Source organism: Dendrobium catenatum, unplaced genomic scaffold (genome assembly GCF_001605985.2).
Source record: "Dendrobium catenatum unplaced genomic scaffold, ASM160598v2 fragScaff_scaffold_1490, whole genome shotgun sequence".
In the NCBI taxonomy this organism is placed as follows: Eukaryota; Viridiplantae; Streptophyta; class Magnoliopsida; order Asparagales; family Orchidaceae; genus Dendrobium; species Dendrobium catenatum.
The window spans coordinates 631,615-654,091 of record NW_021319952.1 but is presented as its reverse complement, the minus strand read 5'-3'; the positions used below and the strand labels follow the sequence as shown (position 1 = coordinate 654,091).

General features: G+C 35.4%; 1 protein-coding gene across 2 annotated transcripts in view; it reads left to right on the top strand.

Annotated features, from left to right (window-relative positions):
- The window catches only part of LOC110108394 (peptidyl-prolyl cis-trans isomerase CYP18-2), a 36,981-nt gene extending 17,970 nt beyond the window's left edge, over positions 1 to 19,011 (top strand). For both annotated transcript variants that reach the window (XM_020839022.2, XM_020839021.2), the window contains exons 5-6: positions 210 to 294; positions 18,709 to 19,011. In XM_020839022.2, the coding sequence (XP_020694681.1) occupies positions 210 to 294; positions 18,709 to 18,754 (131 nt within the window). In that variant the 3' untranslated portion in view covers positions 18,755 to 19,011. The remainder of the gene's footprint in view (positions 1 to 209; positions 295 to 18,708) is intronic.
- The last annotated feature ends 3,466 nt before the right edge of the window (positions 19,012 to 22,477 follow it).

Sequence of the window (22,477 nt, the reverse complement as noted above, 5' to 3'; positions counted from 1 at the left end):
TGGGGCAGATTTTTAAGTACTTAGTTTTGTTGTACTTGTTGGTTTAATCTGGGCTTGATGTTTTACCTCCCTATATGCTGACTCCCGAAATCAGGATTGTTTTCTGAAATGCCTAACTAGATTTAGTCCAGTGGGATTTGAAATCGGTATAGAACCTAAAATTACTAGTGATATTATATTTCTGGTAATGTACAGTTCCTTTTGTGTAGGTAAGCACACAATCTTTGGAAGAGTATGCAGTGGAATGGAAATTATCAAACGGCTTGGAAGTGTGCAGACCAATAATAATGACAGGTGATCTATTGTTTTGAGTAAGCTATTTATTTTTGGTATCTTGTTGTGCTAAACTACAACGATATATATCAGGTGGCATAAATGATAGTAATATTGCCTCTTAGCAGAAGTTGTTTCATTTTCTCCTTTATGATATTGTGATCATCATCTCTAAAAAAAAAAAAAAATGATCATCATCTCATCATCTGCCTTATCCTAACTAACTTTCAGGCTTATATACTTAGCCATTAATTAGGGGTTAGAACTGCAATTGACGTTGATAGACTGATTTTCTGGCTTCTGTTGATATTTTTTTCTTTTTTGGAATGGTAATGTGAGGTAGAACTACCCTTTCTTCACTATGTAAAGTCTTCAGATCCCAACTCAACTGAGCTTTGCTCATTACTAGTGATTTCAAAACAGCAATCAGAAGGAATGTATTAGGGAGTCGCAGATGAAAGATGAATAGATAATTTTTTTTTGGTGGAGAAACTTGTATACTCGTATATACTTTTACTGTTATCTAGTAGGTAACTGGAGGGTCATGATAGAGAAACTCACCCTCAAAAGCTCCTAATAACAAAATTCAACTAATAACTTGAGATGCGCTATACACCTGGAATTTACTAGAGAATTTGCCTACTATGATCAACAGGTGCTACTCGCCTGGGCCCACCAAGGAGTTCCGCTCTTTCATGCGGCGGATTGGAGATTCCTCATCTAACTACCAATCTGACACTCACGACATATATGGACCACCATCTTAGTCACTCGCTCTCCCCCCAAGAGATCACTCACACTAATGCTTGCTAAGCCCAGCTACAGGAAATCGCCTATCCACGGGACTTTCAGATTATCTTGACGCGACCATTCAACTCAATGCCTCTCACATACCGCGATAACCTCTCACAAGCCTCTCTCTTCTCAGGTGACTTTAGATCAGTCATACAAATTATCAACAATATAATCGAGCCTACTAGTTGCATGTCCCCTCATCCTGGCACTCACCCCAGCCTACTCAATATTATTGAGCTAACCCAGAGACAACTAGCCAGAGCCCTTCCGGCCTCATACTCATTCAAGCAATCAGAGGGCGACACATGTTTAGGATACTCTGTGTAGCTTTTTATGGATGTTCTGTATAGTGTTGTATTTTTTCTTTTTTATTTATCCTTTCTCGTAACCCTTACAACCTTATTAATAAAGGGGTACTGAGGAGCAAATTGGGACCTTTTGTTGAATTTGGCTGGTTTTAGTAAATTTCATGCTTATTTGACATTTATAGTTTTCTTAAGTTATCTGTAGATTTTCTCTGATTTTCTTGTTCCTCTCTCCCCCTCTCTCCATTTACTCGTAGGTTCTAGTTTATTAGCTCACAAAGTAGGCTTGCTAGTAAAGTAGGGTATTGCTTATTGTGGGCTCTAAAAATTCACGCTCTGGCCTCCCTGTGTTCGGGGGAGTTTTAACGGATTAAGTTCCGAGGTAAATTTTAGGAAGGCAGATTGAGTTTGTATATGAGACACTACACAGGATTTCGACCTCATTTTTTGAGGACTTTATGATCTGAGTTCTAGTCTCTTATTGATGCAATCCCCTATAATTAATTACCCCTCCCAGTCATGAGATAACTTTCTATTAAGACTAGTCATCAATTAGACACATAGTGAATAAGTGCATATGGCATATAGTAGTAGCATTGGTTTAAGTTTTTGAAATTTGACCTTTAAAATTAGAAATTTCATCATCTTGCACTTAAAGCAAATGGTGGGGGAATGGATGATGGGCCCGATCAAGATCTCATGGTTTCGTCATCCCAGGCCATCATGGTCCCTAGTCTATTTAATTAGAGGAGGTAGTCGACCCAACTTGACAGAAGGATTCTTGTTGGTAGCCATGAGTTGCTTCGTCCAAGGGCACCTTGTAGAGTTGGGATGGATATGTCTAAAGAGACAAATTGAATCCAACTTAGCTGACAGAGGGCTTTGTACCATATCGATTATATACTATTAATTCATATCTCAAGAATTTAGTGCTATTGAAGAGCTTATGGGCTCTAGCCATTACCATAGTTTAGTGGTGCTATTTGGCGGCAAACCACCAAAGACTTGGTTAGAAAATATTAGAAATAATCTCTCTTTATTAGATTTAAACGAAAATTTGACTTTTAATAGGACAATGGAGAAAAGGATTCATGTAGCTGACCCTACGTAGTAGGAAAAAGGTTTGATGTTGTTGTTTGTATTTGGCGAAACTCACCTCTTTCAGAGAGCCCCAGTCATCACCGTTTAAATACGGTGCCATTTGACAAAAAAATCGCCGATTAGAGGATACATGCAAAGTTTTTATTGGCAGGAGATTATTTGAGAATGAATCATAATGATATTCTCGACCAGATATAAGCTCTTTGTGAGCTAAAATACTTTTCAATTTGTTCCTCTCGATAAATTGTTGCGGATGGTGGTGGGTTTGGTTTAAGTGGTTGATGATTGTATTTTAATTTTAAATATTTTGAATTTTGGAATTTTAGAATTTTAAAATTTTTAGCATTTCGGTGGCATTTAAAAATGTAGAGTTAACCCATCCGGTTGAGATTTACGTTCAACAAGGTCATCATCGAGGTATTTATGGGGAATTGCATTTTATTGATTGAACCCTATTGACTCTGTTTACTTGGTAATAGAGGATCGAGTTTTTTATAGGCTTCAGGCCTTTGTCGGTGAATTTCATTGTTCATATGCCTTGAAGGCCTAATATGAAAATATCAAAATGAATGTCTCGGTTGACACCGTGGCCGTACATTTGTTTGATGGTTCGAATCATGTCGACTCTTATTAATCCGTATAGAAGGATCAAATTCGAACTTGGATTCATTTACTGACCCGCGTAGCATCCCTAGACGCCACGTGTGTACCTATAACACACTCGCTAGGGCTCATGCTGGTGTATAAATATACATGCATTTCTTTATATTTGTGCATACCTATTTTGCAGTGCATATGTGGGGGCATTTGGTAATATTCGATGCTCGTCAATTATGCAGGCAACTGCCATTTGAACACAGCGTTCTATTTTGAAGCTCATATACGCTTTCTGTCCGCTTGTATACATGTTGCAGATTCGGTGGTGTAGAGTTATTGTGTGGTCATTTGCCCTTTTCATATAGGTAGACTGTCGTGCATTATTTGTCGCTTTTTATAGGAAGCTCATATACGCCTACTTGTCGCTATCGCTTGTTGGCAACTGCATTCACTATAGGCTTGATGCCTTTTTCTACAGGCAAGTTGCTTTGTTTGCAATTCTTCTAGCGCTGCTTATAGGCATTCAAGTTTGCTACAATTATTCATATACTTGGTTGTATGTAGCATTGAACTCGTGATGGGTTCCCTACAAACAATCGTAGAAGCTTGCATTTGCTGCATGTCTTTCTTTTCTACTTGCAAATGACATATAATGCTCAGAGCGGGTCTCTTGTAGAAGCCCGTAGGAGCTTATATCTACTGCATATCTTTCATCTTTACCTGCAATGAATCAGTGTATTTCTCTTCCATCAAATGGTTGTTGGTCGTAAGAATATTGCAGCATTCACTGCCTGCTATTACAATGACTTTTAGGCGCTTTGCAATATGTTGCAAACATACTACCTTTGTCTATATGAGGGTTGGTGGATTTAACTATTGCAGCATGATTATCAAGTGCAGGGGTGTTACAACACCTAATGAGTATTTGCATTTACCACCATTCTTCATGTACTTGATTATTGACAACATGTTGAGCTCATGATGATTCTCCCATGAAGGTGTTCTGATACCACTTGACAGTACTCTAATATCACTTGAAAGTTTGTGAGGGTTGTGAAACCCGAAACTCTAAAGAACTAGTTCCGAGGCTAACCAAGAGAGGGGGGGGGGGGGGGGGGGGAATCAGGGGGGGGGTGAGGGTGAATTGAATATTTAAAAACTTATTTAAAAAAAAGAAAAATTCTCCTTTTTAAAACTTTTTCAAACATCTAAAAATTGATAATTTTATCTCTCGATGCAGAAGCAAAGTAATTTCACAATAACAGAAAATCAGAGATTTACCCACATAGTTATAAGAAAAATAAATGTGGAAAATAAAGTGCAGAAAAATAAAACCAAGAACAAATACATCAGAGATTTATAATGGTTTGGTCAACCTGACCTACATCCGCTCCCTAGAACCTCCTGTTCCAGGTATTGCACTAAACCTTTAGTCACTCTCCTTTAGCCCCCATAGTTAGGCGGAGAAGTCCTTACAAAATCTCTTCCTCTAACCCGATGCGACAGAGGATCGAAGCTCCTTTTTCTCCCTCAAGGAAATGACAGAGAACCACAAAACTCTTTCACCTTCTCCATTGTGGCAAAGTAGCCGGGTCCTTTGACACCAAAGAGATCTTCTTCCCAAAACTTCCTTCAAGACAAATCTTGAATTCAATGGTCCTGAGATGCAAGCTTGCAGGAGCAACCATGTGAAACCCCCTCTACATTCCCTTGAACCCCACAATGATCTTCTCCCTCTCATGCTCCACTCTTTCCTCTCCTCCGTTCAAGGCTCTCTCTTCAAGTTTTCTTCAGAGGAACGAAGACTCAATGCATGTCAAAGATACATACAATGTCTTTGGAGAAAGCTTAAATAGAGGGCTTCAAAAACCCTAAAAAATTATTTCAGCCATCAAAGATCATACAAGTATGATCCTAAAATATTCCTATACGATTAGTACAAAACAACCCTTCTAGCCAGTGCAATCAGCATTGTCCTGGAAGATCAATTCAAGTATTTGTACAGATCGTCCTATACAATTTTGCGATCGTCAGGGATAATTAGTTTAACCGAAATGTAGTTCATCCTGGACGAACCATGGGATGACCAAAATCGTCTTTGTTGATCGTACAATACGATCCAGTTTCTATAATACAATCAGAATATCAAAATTAAACAGATTTGATTGACTAATCATAGGATTAATTTAAGCATGATTGTCATAGATCGTTTAGTACGATGTACATTATCCTTGACGATTAGAACAAAATATGAAATTCAAAATCTTGCCTAAATTATGATTAACTACTATTTTTTCATGATCATAACTGATCGTCCTCGACGATCTAAATCGTCCAATACAATTAGTTAGATGAGCTTATCTTACAGTACAATATAAATCATATAATACAATTAGTTCAAAAATTAAACATCTAGTTTTGGCTCAATCTAACTCCCTCTGAGTGTGTGTGTGTGTGCATGGTCACCAAGCAAGCATACATCCTTACAGTACTCGACTCAAGAAAGAAAAAAACACATAAATGAATAGTACAAAAATCCTTTCAGCATAACCTATTCTATCCAATCTTGAGCCTTGAATCTTCATTGGATGATGCAGTCTGCTCTTAAAATATTAGTACACACACAAACAAACATACTTTGCAAATACAAGTAGACATAAGGATGTGAGCCACAATATTTGTTATCATTAAAAATATAAACTCGTGAGCTCGAGTTGCAAGATTCCATAACTACTACAACAGCCTATAGGTGTTTTCGCATTCGCTGCATTCCTGAGAAACAATTTTAGAACCAACAATTAGAGTCGTAGTGTGTGCATGAGCTTCCTGGCTAGCACTCTGCCCATCTGTCATGTTTAGGTCTGGCGGATTTATAATTGCATAGAATATGCAACTGAGCGCACATACACACAAAGCAAACATTAATGATCACCTAGACATACTTAAAACTACTCTATTAGATTTACAAATCAATTCTTGTAGCTCTGTTTTACGATCCAATTCTAAAACTATTATTCTAATACCATGAAAGCTTGCCACAATCCAACCCGACCAAGATAGGTCCTATCGTGTTGAGCTGTGACATGCAAATCTTAGGATCTAGTTTTGCAATGTTTTAAATCCTCTTTCAAATTTTATTTTAAATAAACTATAGACTATAGAGTTACTAAAAATATTTAGAATACTATAAATAAACCCATCCACAAGATTGCTTTTATTTCATAAAAATATATATCTACACTACAGTACATGTCTATCAAATTGAAGCTACAATTAAAAAAACTAGCTATGACTGTACAAAAATCAAAATAGAGACATACATATAAATTCATATTTGAACCTGAACTGCTAATCAACAAGTTTCTTCCTTTTTCCAAACCTTAAAAACCAGAGACAACTACAACGAGCTCAATCAGCTCAGCAGCCCACACAAACTGATCTAAATTTAAAATTCTTTTATTAATTATTTTGTTGAATATTAAAAAGAAGTTAAATATAGTTTAATAAATCATTGTACTGAGAAATGTAATAATAACAAAGTAGTTATCCAAATATTTAAATAACACTATTGAACAAAAGTAAATTGAAATTTATATTATATAGCAGTTCATTTCATAAAGTAGGTCATATCAAATGTCCCAATCCCAGATAGAATCTCAAAAGTTTTTGGTCCCTTAACTCTTTTTTTTTTATGCTTATAGCACAAGAACATGCTCGTAGGCACTAAAACATGACTTGTAACCACCAAAATATTATTTTTAGTAAGAACATGCCTTATATCCATTAAAATATTCCCAAACACAGACATAATCTAAAAGAATTCTAATTCATAATATCTCCCAGCGGATAATTTTCAATCATATAAGCATACATTTCCTAATATTGTAACAATTAAAGCATAATTTAGCACATTTCATAATTACACCGTTTTCTATAATGATATGCATCAGAATTTCTATTGAATACAATTTTACCGTTTAAATTTAACTAAATTATCAATGATTGTGAATAACATTGTTCTAATACATTCAATGTCCTATAACACTTTTTTATTGTCTCGATTATTTTGTTGATAAAAACTGCACAAATTTCAATATACCCAGTATAAAATTTTCACAAAATACTCAAAATGTTCATATTCTTAATATCTAAAACATTTAAAATATTATAAGGTGAATGTTTTACTAGTGCAAATATATTTGTGTTTTTCGATAACGGAAATAGAAATTAAATCAAATAAATCGGAAAAACCTTGTATTTTTTAAAATTGGGATAGACATAATGTGACCTCTCAATTCGAACATTCCCAACTAATTTGATGGCTAAAAACAATCCAGAGCTGCTCAAAATGGAGCTTCTCTCTCTAGAAAGTCTCTAAAACCTTCTATTCCTCTTTCTATGCGGCGGCTGTGATCGAGAAATTGACAATGGAATAATGGATTATATATATATATATATATATATATATATAGTGCTCATAATGGCCTAGCGCTGCGCTGTGACACCCAATTTGAGTACTGCGACGCTAGTTCAATCATATTTTCCCGAGATTGGAATCCTGCAATATCATTCTTTGTCGCCTGGTACTATTGCAACGCTGAGGCACTTAGACACTTAACGTCGAGGTGCTACAATAGTGACCTTTTCAAATTTTATTGAAATTTGCACCAAATACTTCAGATTCATTTTAGACCACAATCTTTTTCGTACAAAAAAATACTTCCAAAGACATGCAAATAGCTTAAAAGCTCAAAAGTTCAAGTTTGTATATTTTTCTAATAGGGTCAAAATGGTTAAAACTTATTGCTGAACCTAGAGTGTTACACCACGTATGAGACAATCTACTATTAAAGTATTTGTTCAAAATATAAGCATAGATCAACAGACTGGAGTACTTTAAATTTTCTCAGATTCACAGGGACCAAAACAAACTTGTCGAAGCAGTAGAATTTTGATGGGTGACCGACAGTGATGATTTGAGGTCAACCATAGAGGAAGTAATGTTGATAGAGGCTAGTTTCCCACTCAATTAAGTAAATCCAATCATAGAGTACTTTAGGGTCGACGATCGACGATGATTCACGATTAGAGCTATAAGCTACTTACTCATCGGGGGCGACTTCACTCAATCTGAGGTATGTCAGAGAAGACAAGAAGAAGACGTTACTCGGGAGGAAGAAAACTTGGCCATAGAATTTTGAGCCAAGGTTACTTCTGGCTGACTTTGAGGAAGTTTGTAGAGGAATTGTCTTAAATGTGTTATCAATGTTAGAAATATTCCACCTATGATGCACCGACACGAACACGGCGACACGGATACGACACGACACGGACATGGGACACGACTTTTTTTTAAAAATATAGGACACGAGTGCGGTGTGGACACGACATAATAATTTTTTAATATAATATATAGAAATTAAGGTAACTTTATATTAAAAATGGCAAGCAATAATAAATCAAAGTCATGATAACTTGTTTAACTTATAACATAAAGTTGTTTAGTACAAAATATCTAGTACAACCACAAAAATATAAGCAAAAAATTATTTAGTACAACATGAAAGTCCAATTACTCAATAGAGGGAATGATAAAATTAGATTCAGAGGTTGATCTTTAGCCTTCAATATCATCATCATTGAATATCATTGCTTCTAACTCTGGTTCATCTAGAGAAAGATTTGCAACCTCCAATAATCCCATATCATCAAGGCACTGAAATCCATCTCCAACAACATCCCACATCTTGTTATCACCAGTTATATAAAGTGAGATTTTCCTTGATAGAAGACAAAGATTTATATGCATATAAACTAAATCTTTAGCCAATTGTGAAGTTATTTTATTCATCTTCATTGATTGAATAAATGAGTATGTGCTCTAATTTCTCTCACAACAAGAAGAGTATGATACTTGACTAAGAAGTTTTATTGCTATGGTTTGAAGAAGCGGTGCTGAAGCTCTATGAATCAACCATCACATTTTTGGATCCATCCTCCATCTATCAACCAAAGATTATTGATCACCAAAATCATCTAAATATCTAAAGAACTTTGCAAGTTCTATATTAATTTTTCTTTTTTCATTCTCATTTGAGAAATATCGTTTCAAGCATATATTTCTCATATTTGACATTTCTAAATCTTTTTGTTGTGAGACACGTTGAGGGTATTCTTGAAGCCATTATTTACTTGAATACCTTCAAATAATATAAATCATATAAAATTATTTATTTATTTATCAAGAAATTTAAAATTAATTTAAAAGATAAATACAAATGTACCTTGGATTTAATGAATGAGCCAAATAATGTAGAGGTGTGTTTCTTTTGGTCCAACTATCCTCAAGAATGTATAGAAAATGCTCCAAAATTTTGAGTCTTCATTATCGACTTTCTTTCATGTCTGTGTATAATATCTTTCACTTTTGTTAATATAGAGTCTCACATCTCATAAATAAAATGTAGGCATGATTTATCTGTGTCAGCCTCTCTCAACATGTCATAAATCGGATCAGTGAAAGCCAATGTAATTTACATCATCCCACCACAAATCATCTAAGACTTTTTCTTTCACATACCTTGCCTTCCCAACATCATCTTCTTGATAGCAAGACCACTTCTCACTAATCACCATATATTGAAGAGCATTTGTTATTTGTTTGAATCTTATCAACATGATTATTATAGAGGCAAAACAAGTTTCAGCAACAACTAACATTCACTAATTAAACATTGAAAGTCTCATTGAGTGGTTCATAATAAAATTTATGATCAAAACATCATCATCTGCAATCACTGTTATCCAATGACATTCAGTATAGATGATTTCATTTGCCTCTGTATTCTTTGCTGCACAAATATTTTTTAGAGCAAGATTTACAGTGTGCATAACACATGAAATTCAGAATATAAGTTTGCTCCACCAACAATCCCGCAGCTCTACATACCGGTGCATTATCTATTATAACTTGCACAATATTTGAAGGCCCAACAATGACTATCACCTCTTTAATCAAATTGGCAATGAAATATTTATCCTTGTATTTTCCTTCACAATTCACAACTTTAATAAACATTGGTCAATTCTTTGTAACGGCCATGAAATTAATGAGTGATCTTCTTTGAGGATCGGTCCAACCATCACACATCAAAGTGACTCCTTTTTATTTCTACAAACCTTTTGTTGGTTCAAACAATGTTTCAATATTTGCTCTTTCCCTTTCCAATAATTTTGATCTTAATGCACTGTAGCCAAGTGGAACATAACCTGCAAGGTTATTATTACATGCAAAAGTGAATGCATTTTTATAATGAGAATTTCTTGCAAGGTTGAAAGGAAGTCCAGCTGATAAAAACATCCTTGCAATTTCACAATCCAATTCCTCTCGCTACTGCATGTTAAAAACCTTTTCTAAAGCACTACTGGCAACTCGTTTTCTTTTCTTTGAATCATGTCTTTCACTTCTATATGATAATGAATGATCAACTCTAACAGATGAGTAAGAAGTGTGGGATGAACCCTGGGTAGATGGCAAATGTATATCTTTAGGAAGTTCCTTTTGATCCAAGATTCAGCTTCATCAACTTGTTTGTTCAATTCAATCAACTGTGACATAGTAATTTTAGGACACATTTTAATTCCATGGCAAGAAATTTTAAGTAGATGTGCTTTCACCCTAGAATAAGATCCTTGTAGGTGCCATCACAATAATTGCATTTGAATGACATATTCCCTCCTTCAAAAGTTTTTCCTAACCATGTAACATGAATTCATAATGTCTTATCAGTTTATACATATGACTCTTTTGACCACTTCCATCAGCACTAGAGCTCATTTTGCTTTTAAATTCATTGGTAAGCATGTTAAGTAGAAGAAATAAAGGCTTAATAAATATTGTCATATAAAGTTAAAAAATAATTAAAAAACTATTGCATCATGCATTATGACTATTTGATTAAAAAACAATTAAAAATTTGTAGCTATGCCCTCTGGAAGGGTTCAAGGGGGCGTTTCCCCCTGGCGGGGTTCGACCTGCTCGGTCAGGTCACGGGGTCCAGGGGCAACGCCCCTGCGGGGGTTTTCGGAATAAAAAATTTTATTGTAAGAGTGAAAGCGCACCAAAAGCGCAGTGAAAGTGCATTTAAAGCGTAGTGAAAGCACATTAAATAAACATATTTTTATTATAAGAATAATTTTAATCCAAAACAAATAAAATATTTTAAAAAAAAATGCTCTTCTGATCACAAATCTACATAATCATTAATAAATGAATAGAAATGACGAATGGAGAAAAAATGGTGCAATCAACTTACAGGTTTGAAAAAATTTCTGTGGTTTGGCGTCGGCTTCCCTCGGTTGCGCACAGAAACTAAGGAGGATGGCTTGTTGCTTATGGTCGAAAGGAAAGACCAAGGGTGTTATCTCCAGCTGACTGTTGCTCGCGTCAATCGCTCGGGAAGACCACGAATACGAATAGGAATATGGGATTAAGGAGAAGATGAAGACTCGGGCATGAAACGACTAATATGAAATAACGGGATTAAGGTTTTATTTATTTTTTTAATTATACAATAGCCGGACATGAGTGTTCGGTTTAATTTTTAATTTTTTAAATGGGACACGCTAATGACGTGTCCGACACGTATCCTCGCCGTGTCGGACACGTGTTCGTGTCCGACACTGCATACCCTCTTAAAACGAAGTGTCGGTGCATCAAAGTATTCCACCATGCAATTATAACTTTCTCACAAATTAGAGCTCATCCGTAGCTCTTGATCGTTTGCAGTATGGGGATTGGATTTACTGGGACCTTTCCCACCTTCAACTGGGCAAAAGAAAGTTCATTCTAGTTATGCTTGATTATTTCACCCAGTGCCAAGATGACCACTACTACGAGAAATATCATTTGATTGATATCATTTGTAGATATGTTGTGCCTCTCACCATTATCATTGATAATGGGTTGCAGTTTATTGACAAGACAATGAAGGATTTGTCACTTGTAAGGCATTTTCCTAAAGATCACCTCAGGCCACCTTCTGTAGACCAATGGACAAGTTAAAGCTGCCAACAAGCAAGCCCTCAACCTCATAATGATGAAGGTAGAAAGGGCAAAAGGTTGGAGGCACTTTTTTTCAATCTTGTGGGCACTAAGGACGACTTCTTCCTTAGCAATTCTGTAGACACCATCCTTGCTCTCCCATTATGCCGAAGCATTACTGACTATGGAACTCGACTTGCATAGCCAACGAGTAGGGGTCACAGCCAATTTTTATAAAGACGAACTTGACGAGTTCAGAACTAGAACATGCCTCTTGGAGAAGCTCCGAGCATATGCCACCCTCAGCTAGGAAGAGGTTAAAAGGAAACTGTCGCAGTACTACAACTCATACATCAAAGAAAAAGCATTTTAGTATGCCGACATAATCTTGAAGAAGGAAGATGCTACAGGTTGCCACTCCATCCTAGGAAAGTTGGTGACCTCATGGGAAGAGCTTACATCATCCAAGCACAAAGCAATCTAGGCGCCTATTAGCTACAAACTCACTCTGGAAATGTGGTTTTATGAATATGGATAACCAACAACTTGAAGGTATTTTATCCATACTTATATTTTTCAAGAATGAATACAACCTCATACATTTCTATACATGTTTATGTTATTTATGAGTACGTTGCACATATGCGAGCACAAGAACTTAAAATTTCATAAAAAATAAATACTCAAGGAACTCGCTCAACAAGTAGCCACCAATTTTTTCTTCATGCCAATCTTGGTGAATCATCTCTCACGAGCATTAACTAAACTTCCCATATGGCCATGCCTCCTCACTTGCCATGTCAAATTTTAAAATAAAAAAATTCTCTAACTATTATACCATTAACTCAAAAAGCGCATACAGTGCAATGACTGAACTCGAGTACTTGGGAAGCATTCTAACTCATTGCTTACACAATACCCACTACATCACAAATAAATGACAAAAAAAGTGAAAGAACATAACAAACTCGCACCAAACATAAATTTCTTTAATTGATAATGTTCGCTACATAGAGCAAGCACGAATACATTATATACAAAATAAAAAGAAAAATACACTAAGTGGCGTGAAGTTATTTGCCGCCACATAAACACCATCACAAGGAGTCATTCGCCACTGTAGGCATTAACCTCCCTACACTCTAAATAATATAAAAATAATTTGTTAGCTGTCGTGAGCTCGACGACTTCTCTTGTTGAAGACTCGCCCTCATTTATACCCTCAGAGAGCCAACCAGACTCTTTATCTCAACAAGTTATGACTCTACTATGGTGAACTCCCTTTTTCAACTCAGCAACTCACTACCTCTCACGAACTAGTTTGTTCGTCCACATTGTGAATGTTTTAGCATTTGCTCCATTATAACAACTTGTTTGGCTGCTTCCTTCAGCGAGATAGTTCATTGGGGTGGGATGACATCCTCAAAGTGACCAAACAACAATGAGGGTATAGGCTTCTTCTTGTAAGCTGCATGGACATGGTCCGCAACGACCAGGGCTTTCCCTGCTACAACATTTGTCACCTGCTCGCTAGCACCAACAAGTTTAATTGCCCTGAAGGACCAACCTCTTGAAGTCCCACCATTGACGGCGCCCCTTAAATCATCAACAAAAGGTCATTAGAAGACATAATTGCATGCTTAGTAGAACACCCAAGAGTGAATCATGCTGAAAAGTTGCCCTTGAGTATTGGAAGGCCACTTGTTGTTCCAAAGCCTTCGTCTCTTGCTTACTCGGCGGGTACCTCAACAACTCATTTGAGAAATGTAGATTATGGGCTCTCTTATAGTGGGTAATTTCTTTTCTAAGAATGCAATTCTCAAATATTTGTATAGGTCTATTTTTTGCTTAACTATCCCAGGTTGAGGCTCTTGAGAGCTCATCTAGGGGTGTCAAAATGGTTTGACGGGCCGGGTTTAGGTCCAACCCAATATTTACCCGACCCAAATCTAGTCAACACAAACCTGAACCGTTTAATAAATAAGTTAAAAACTCTAATTCAAACCCGACTCGCTAACAATCCAAATAACTTGAACCCGACCCGTTTTTGTTAAGAAGCTTTTTTTTATAACTTATTAAATATAAAATTTAGGATATTTAATAAAAAATAAGAAAATTATATCCACAAGTAAACAAATTTAAGGGAAAAAAAGATATTAAATGAATTTTTTTGTTCAATAATAGATTGGCGGAAAAACCGGAACCTGTCACGTTAAACGGGTCAGAAAACCTAACCCAAACTAGATTCATTTATAAAACGGGTCAATCCAAATCATGATTTTTTGGGTTGGTTTTAGGTCAGGTCATTTATTGACATCCCTAAGTTCGTCCCTACCTTTATAGAGGCGATCTCTTACACACTTCATCGATCAGAGCTAAGAAGCTACTTGCCTTTTCAGCTACAAATCTAAAGGTACATCCTCATCAGGTAGGTATTCAATGTCACCAATAGTGGCAGCTTGGTCGTGGGAGTTGTCATAGCCAGTACAGAAGTTTCCCTAGATGTCGCTCCACATTCGACCCATCATTTCTTTGTTGGGGGGGCGATGAGAGTTCCTTAGTCACCTTTGTTGGTCGTACACTGCTGTGAACTTCTTTGACTGGCGTAACCTGGTTGGTGCAAACTCAACTTTCCCTTGACAAAAGGTGACTTTCTTTGAGGAAATAAAATTGGAGCGAGCGATGTCGGCAGTATTGATTTTCTTAGAATTTGTAAGACTTAACAAGCTCTTAGGTCACGCAAATAAAAGGGTAAAAGCTTTCTCAACACAAACCCCCAATTTATAAGGAATCATTCAAGGATGGCATCATGACATCAGCATCAATGCGAGTCAGTGTAGTCATCGAGGCTACATTAAAAATTAGGTAGTAAATTCTGCATTTACTTTCCAATTTCATGTTTGGTAGTTGCATTTAATAGTTCATTTACTCACATTTTTTTCTTTCATTTTTTAAAGGGCCAAGCCAATCGAGGAACTAAATATATACTTTCATTTGTTTTCATTGACATTTAATATGTAGTTGGCAGGTTATGGAGAGGAACTCACCCTCAAAGAGGCCCACAGACAAAACTTGCCTAACAAGTAGGCACTACTCACTCAAAACTAACAAGGGACTTACAAAAATTAATCATTAGGCGCTACTCACTCGGGCCTACCAATGAGGTTTCTCTCTATCGGGAAAATCAGTGTCTTCTCACTAGGGTAGCAACTCGGCACATACCTGGACAACCACGTTAGTCAGTTGCTCCTCAGAGTGAACTCAAACACTTGCTCTTTCCCAGAGCGACATCTTTTCCAGAATTAGCTATTGTAAAGCGCCTACTAATGCGACCCTCGGCCTACCTCATCACAGGGAGCCCAAGTTCTCTTATATGAGTCACTAGCAAAGTAGCAAGCAGCCAAGCATGCTAGCTACTGGTCCCCTTTCATATTTACTTGCCCACAGAAGTCTCCCCCCTAAAAACTTGACACCATTGGACTTGCTCGTACATGCTCGACACTGTTGACTTATGCCATACACACTTGACACTGCTGAGCTCATTCAAAGACAAATCATCAGCATGTGCTTGTTCATGTTTGTGTTCGTTTATTATCAACTTGTTCATGTTCGTTCGAGCTTTGATTTGAACTTTCTTGTTCATGTTCACGGTTGGTCCATTCAAGTTGATGGATATTCATATTTGGTTTATGATTGGCTCATATTCAATTCATTTCGTGCTTATCGAGCTTTAAACAAATGAGTCTTATCAAGCTTTGTCGAGCTTACTAACAAACATGTTTGTGAACATTTCTAACGATGATTTCGAACTACCAAACGAGCTTGTTCATGAACATATATAGTGAGTGTTTGTTAGCTATCAAACAAATTGTTCGTGAATATATCTAGCAATAATTTTTGAACTATCAAACAAGTCTGTTCATGAACATATTTAGCAAGTGTTTTCGAACTAGTAAATAAGCTCGTTCACAAACAAACAAGTTATAATTGTTCTTATAAGAAAGCTTTTTCATGAACATTTTGAGTAAACAAAATTGACGATAATAAACACATTTTGAACAAACTGAATTGACGAAAATAAACACATTTTTAGCAAATTGAATTAATGATAATAACAACATTTTGAACAAACAAAATTGATGATAATATAGTTAAGCAAAAATATTATACGAAATAAATTTAAAAATCCATAACCCCTCAAAACGTAATTCCACAAATATAATTAAGTAGAATCAAACACAACATATTTTTTATCAATTCAGTTACACTGGGAAAAGAAAATGGCACAAAATCCGTAAGCAAGATTTAACCGTGGATAAAAACAATTCAATTCTTTAACAGAAAATGTTTGACATCTAATATTAGGCTTGATTTATCCAAGAGTTAGCATAAATCTAACTAAATATAAATCTTTTTTGTTTTGAAAAAAATTAAAGTCTAAAACAAATAGGCAAATGATTAATGAAGACTTAGCGAGATTTTTCAGTTGTCATGCCCAACAATTTTCAACATTTAATCCACTGAGAGATTCACTAAATCTCAATTTATAAAATTTACTAAATCCTATTTTATAGCTAGCAAAAATGCTGCATTCTTTATCTATATAAAATTGCTGCATTCTTTGACCCACTTATTAAAAAAATGAAAAGGCCAATAGACATAAAAATATATAATTAAAGAAAAGAACTGTAACTTCCAATGAGCCTTATATGTTATTCGACCTAAAAGGCAACAACAACAACAACAACAACAACAACAACAACAACAAGCCTTTATCCCACTATGTGGGGTCGGCTACATGAATCCTTTTTCTCCATTGTGTCCTATTAAAAGTCAAATTCTCGTTTAAATCTAATAAAGAAAGGTCATTCATAATATTTTCTAACCAAGTCTTTTTAGGTCTACCCCTACCTTTCTTAACATAAGTCAAATCTAATACCTCTACTCTCCTAACCGGGTCATCGCAAGGCCGCCGTTTTATGTGACCAATTGAAGACAACACAATTAAAATTAGGTGATTTGACCACATGCAAAAAACATAGAAGATGCAGCAATTAGAATAGTAGATAAATATAATCTCGAAGAATTGGATTGGTCAAGTAGAAGGGATTAGACCAAAGGTAATATTGATGCACATAGAGAACAATAGGATTAACATCTCTTACAACATTCAACTATAATAAATTAAAAAGTGAGGATTATAAAAACAGATTATAGGTTGGATAAGATATTGACGATGGTGAAATATGAAGGATAACATGATGGATTGCATGTTTTCTATAAACGAGAAATGAGTGAATAATTTTATCTTGCTAGAATGTACATAAAAGCACTATTTATGTATTTCTAAATGATACTCGGGTTCATTCAGTTGATATAAGAACATAACGTAAACTTCAAAATCTTGAAAAGTAAACTGCAAGATCAAGAGATGATGATAGCTAAAAAGGGTTGATTGTGAACAACAAAATGCAGCTTTAACTAAAAAGTAAGTAATAATTATTATATATTTAAATTATAATAAATATAAAATATTTATATTAGATTTATTAAACTTTGTATCAAATAAGAATCGAGCTTTTTAATGAGTTTCATATCAAGCATGTTCACGAGCTTCAAACGATGTTGTTCATGAGCATAAAACAAATGTTCAAGCTTGATTATTAATGTATTGGTATTTAAAAAAATATTCAAGTTTGTTTGATTACTTAATTAAACGACCACGATTGGTTTTATTGAGCCGTACCTCGTGTAACTTGTAGAATGCTCAGTTGGTTTATCGCCCTACTTGGGAATAGGAGATGAATACAAATATATTCCTGAATAATTTAGCCTGTATGGTACATTTTGCTTCACTCTTAGAACCAGGCGGAATATGTTTGCATATGGCAAGAAGTTGGTTGGACGGCTCGTGTATATAACGAAACAAAGCATCATAATTGACCAAGCAAATCACAGCCAGAAAAGGGGAGATGTCTCCTCGGAGTACTGAGCTTTCCTTCCATGGAAGATTCTCAGCCTCTATTATTCCAAGTCTTTGTAGTTATAAACTCACATTTCATAGAGAATTGAAATGGATAAGAAAATTTTTGCGGTAAAAAGTAGTTTTACAATGCCCATAGTTCTGCAAAGGAAGAAAGAATAATCAAAATACAATAAAAAACAGCCCACAGCCATATTCACCTTTTGATCCACATGATTGACTTACCTTGGACAACTTATCTTTAGTTAATTTGGGTTTCAAACTGTTCCAACTTTTGGAGTGTTCTTTTTCTTAATGCTTTTTACAGGATGAATAAAACAAACTTTGTTACTGCAATTGAGGTGCCTGAGTTTAAGCTGTGAGTTGTGTTGAATTGGATAACAATAAGATACTTTCATTGCATGTGTTTATGTAGCCATTTAATTTGGCTGTTTTGGTTGGTTGCATTTATTTTTCAGAACAGGAATTCTATTTTTGACCATTATCTCAATATTGAAGTTAAATTGAAATATATCTTGAAAGTAGGAAGGACTTTTGAGTATATGAATTTGAATATATGTAGCATTTGAGTATGCCGTTCGTTTAATACATTTGCATTTACTGTTTTGTAGGCCGATTCATGAAGTTAAGATACTGAGAACCATGGTTAAAGATTGAAGAAAAATCATAGGAGATAAAAATGCTCGGTGCATTGATGACGCCGGTTTCCACATATTTTTAATTTGAGAAACAGAAACCTGTCTTCTGATTGCATACTCAAGGTTTGTGATACTGGACAAGCGTAATGATGACTACCTTTTCTGATACTACTACAGTGTTGCTCATGCTTGTCACGTTAAGTAGTAACAGGGGCTATTTTGAATTATTTTTTAATTAATATTTTACTATGAAATAAATATATTTTGAGATTTTTATATAATTATTTAAAAAAATAAAAAAAAAACGTGGATTTCTCCTTCGTTGCTTTTGCTGGGCAATGTCATCAAATTAAGTTGTCACAACGACCTTCGTGTTTTGAACAGGGCCTCATCTGTCCTTGGCGCTTCATCTGAACTACTTAAAAAAAATAGAGGAATAGTGTTCCCGTTCTAAAACATTATCAGCATCAACAAATGGAACGGAGGAATTATCGAGCTTAAAGAGGTTTGAAAAAAAAAAAAGATTGAATTCTAGCATGAGCACTCCGAAAGCATTGACACGGGTTGTAGTTGGAGGTAAAGGAGGTAGCGGTGGTGATTGGTGGAAGTGGAGAGCCGATAGGAGCACGTGGAAATTGAGGTGCTAGACTAGGGGTAGATTGACTTTGGAGATGCCATTGTTAGATGTTATGAGATGCCATTGTTAAAAATAAATCAAATTTGTGTTTAGTGTTTTTATTTATTTAAATGAAACTTTAAAACTATAATTAAAGGAGGAAAGAAATTTTTTTTTATAATAAAAACAGAAATTTCAGGTCCAGTTTTTAGTATTAACTACATATGCCCTTAATATCTCAAATAATTACTCTGTCCTTGGTGGAGGAAATGCAACTTTAAAATTTCTACATCAATTATAGATACCTTGCTCTCTGTATTCATTCCCTCAACATCTCATTCACCTTATCACTTAGGTAGCCTGAGGACTTCTGCATAAGTCAACAATAATGGCTATCACTTGCTAGGGTTCACTCGTAGACTCACGAAGAGCCTACTTGCTGCCACCAGCTCATACTCAGAAAGCTTGCTTGTTGAATTCACATCCTCTTCTGGCCTATTCGGAGGTGTTATGTGTTATTTGAATGTATAGCACTGTGCAAAAATCTTGTCTAATTTTTATTTAATGATATACCTTTTTATTATATAGCCTTTCAAGTAGCCCTTAGAATCTTATAAATAAGGCGTGATGAGGAACTTTTAGGAGGGTTTAGATCTTGAACCTAGGGACTCTGACCTTGAATCTTGGTTCTTCTCTAATAGTGAATATTCTATAAGTTCGAAATCTGTCGTCTCTTATTTTGCTCTCATTACTCTCTCTACACTCGATTTTTGTTCATAAGTCCCTGCTCACGAGGTTGACCTACTATTAGCGTCGTGCATCATCCATGCATAAATTCATATTCAACATTTTTTTTCAAGTGCAATGAGCATGGAGTTACGCCAATGATAAGAAGACAGGTCTAGACCCAAGCAAATAAGTGATTTCCATAAAAGCTTTCAGCTAACATGGAGAACATCGAGTTCACTACCTATTGAGATCGCTAAGAGTTGGAGGAACATATCATGAAGATTATTTAAGATGCCTCTAGTGGCCTCCAAGGGTGTGTGGGAGTCGATAAGATCCCAAAGGAATCCGTAGACTCGGTAGATCGTCGGAAAGACAAGGCAAAAATGAACCTTGACACAACCAAGACTAAACTCTTGCTTGAATGAGTGATGACGATTATAACCCGTTGACATGAAAAACTATAAGAGAAGAACATAAACTTTTCAATGCCTTTTTTAGGGTAATTGCTAAGGTGTAGCTATCTCCCAAGCTCAAAGTGCCTAATGTACAGTTTTATAGAGGTAAGACTGATCCTATTGATCATGTGGTTACTTTTGACTTTGACTTCTATGCTAAATATGAATGCAGCCCTTAAATGTTCTTTTCTTCATCACATTTCAAGATTTTGTTCTTTGGTGGTTTCCTCGTTTGCCTTTGAGGGGTGGTCACATCTTTTGCTGAGTTGAATATTTGTAACACAATTTGTGAGCACCCAGAAGTTCCAGAAGAGCTTGTAGGCTCTATTGAAGATGATACATGATCCAGGGGAATCACTATAGAACTTCATATTGAGGTCTAGATGGAGATACTTGAAGTGAAGAATTTAGTCCGCTTGAGTTGAATGAGAATGGGGTTGAGTTTTTTGGTGGAGAAAAATATACATTTGAAAAATTAAAAATATATAAAATTTGTTTTTAGTGTTAATTTTTTAAATGAAACTTTAAAACTATAATAAAACGAGGAAATACACATTTATTTTTTAAAATAAAAACAAAGAAATTTCATGTCAAATTTTTTACTATGAACTACATATATCCTTAAAATTTCAAATCATTGTTCTGTCCTTCATTAGGGCGATGGAATTACACAAAGAATTGTAAAAATGATTTAGGTTTTTATCAAACTTTAACAAATGCTTTGATTTTCTTTGATATAAAAATATAAAAATCTTATTTAATATACAAAAATATACGTGCCAAATCAAGTAATATAGTGATGACTCTATCCGTTCTATTTTAGCTTGAAGATTAGACGCTAAAAATGAAAGTGTGCGCAACGCATACCGAAAAAGCCATGTTGCTGACCATTAATGACTAGTTCGAACACCAGGAGCAGGGTTGAAACAAAGAAAGATTTTTGACTTTCTCCAATATTCAAGTTTTAAGTAAATCTTTGGTGGTTAAAATTCTTGGGAAAAATTTTTCTTTCTCAAAATGTGCTATTGAGTTAAGAAAACAATGGAAGAAATTTGGAGGATTCCATCTAACCATTCTTGGCTTAGATTGACTTCTTTGTTCATTTCAAACTCATGAAGGCATGGAAGCAGTTCTTAATGGAGGTCCATGGTTTGTAGGGGGTTTTGCAGTTGGGCTAGGCAAATGGTCTCCTAACTTCTCTCCTAATTCATTAGTAGGTGTTTCGGCTCCAATCTGGGTTTGTCTTCCTCATCTTCCAATACACTGTTGGGATGAGCCCAATATCACTAGATCTGTGTCTAGAATTGGGACTCCATTACTTTTAGATGGTAATATGTTTAGGTGGGGAAGGACAGAATTTGCTAGAGCATGTATTCGAGTTAATTTGAACTCAAAACTCCCCACTGGAATATGGGTTGAAGGGTTGTATGGAAGATTTTTTCAAAAGTTCAAATACAAAAATCTTTCATCACTTTGTTTCAAATGCAGGAGGATAAGGCATATTGAATCAGTTTGTCCCAATGTTGAAGATATCATCTCAAATCATACTGAAAATCCTTATGGTCATTGGATGCATGTTAAGTTCAAAAACAAGAAGAAATCAACTACAGGAATGGCTAAAATTTTGGCTCAGGCTAAAGTACAAACAATGGTAGATGGAAATAAGCTAAATTCTATGTCCGATCCAATGGTAGCTGCAAGTTCCAAAAGCCAGCTTGAAGAAACGGCTGGATTCAAGGAAGGAGATGAAGAGGAGGTTAACCTGGATTTGAATTTCAATTTGGAACAACAAGCTTCTCGAAATTTAGTTGATGTTTCTAATTCATTTAATGCATTAGCATGTGGATAAGGAGATGGCTGATGTGTTAAATGAAACCAATAAAATAGAAAATGTAGTTTTTGAAAATCGTGCCTTTCAATTTTTCAGATTTTGAAAGTTCAA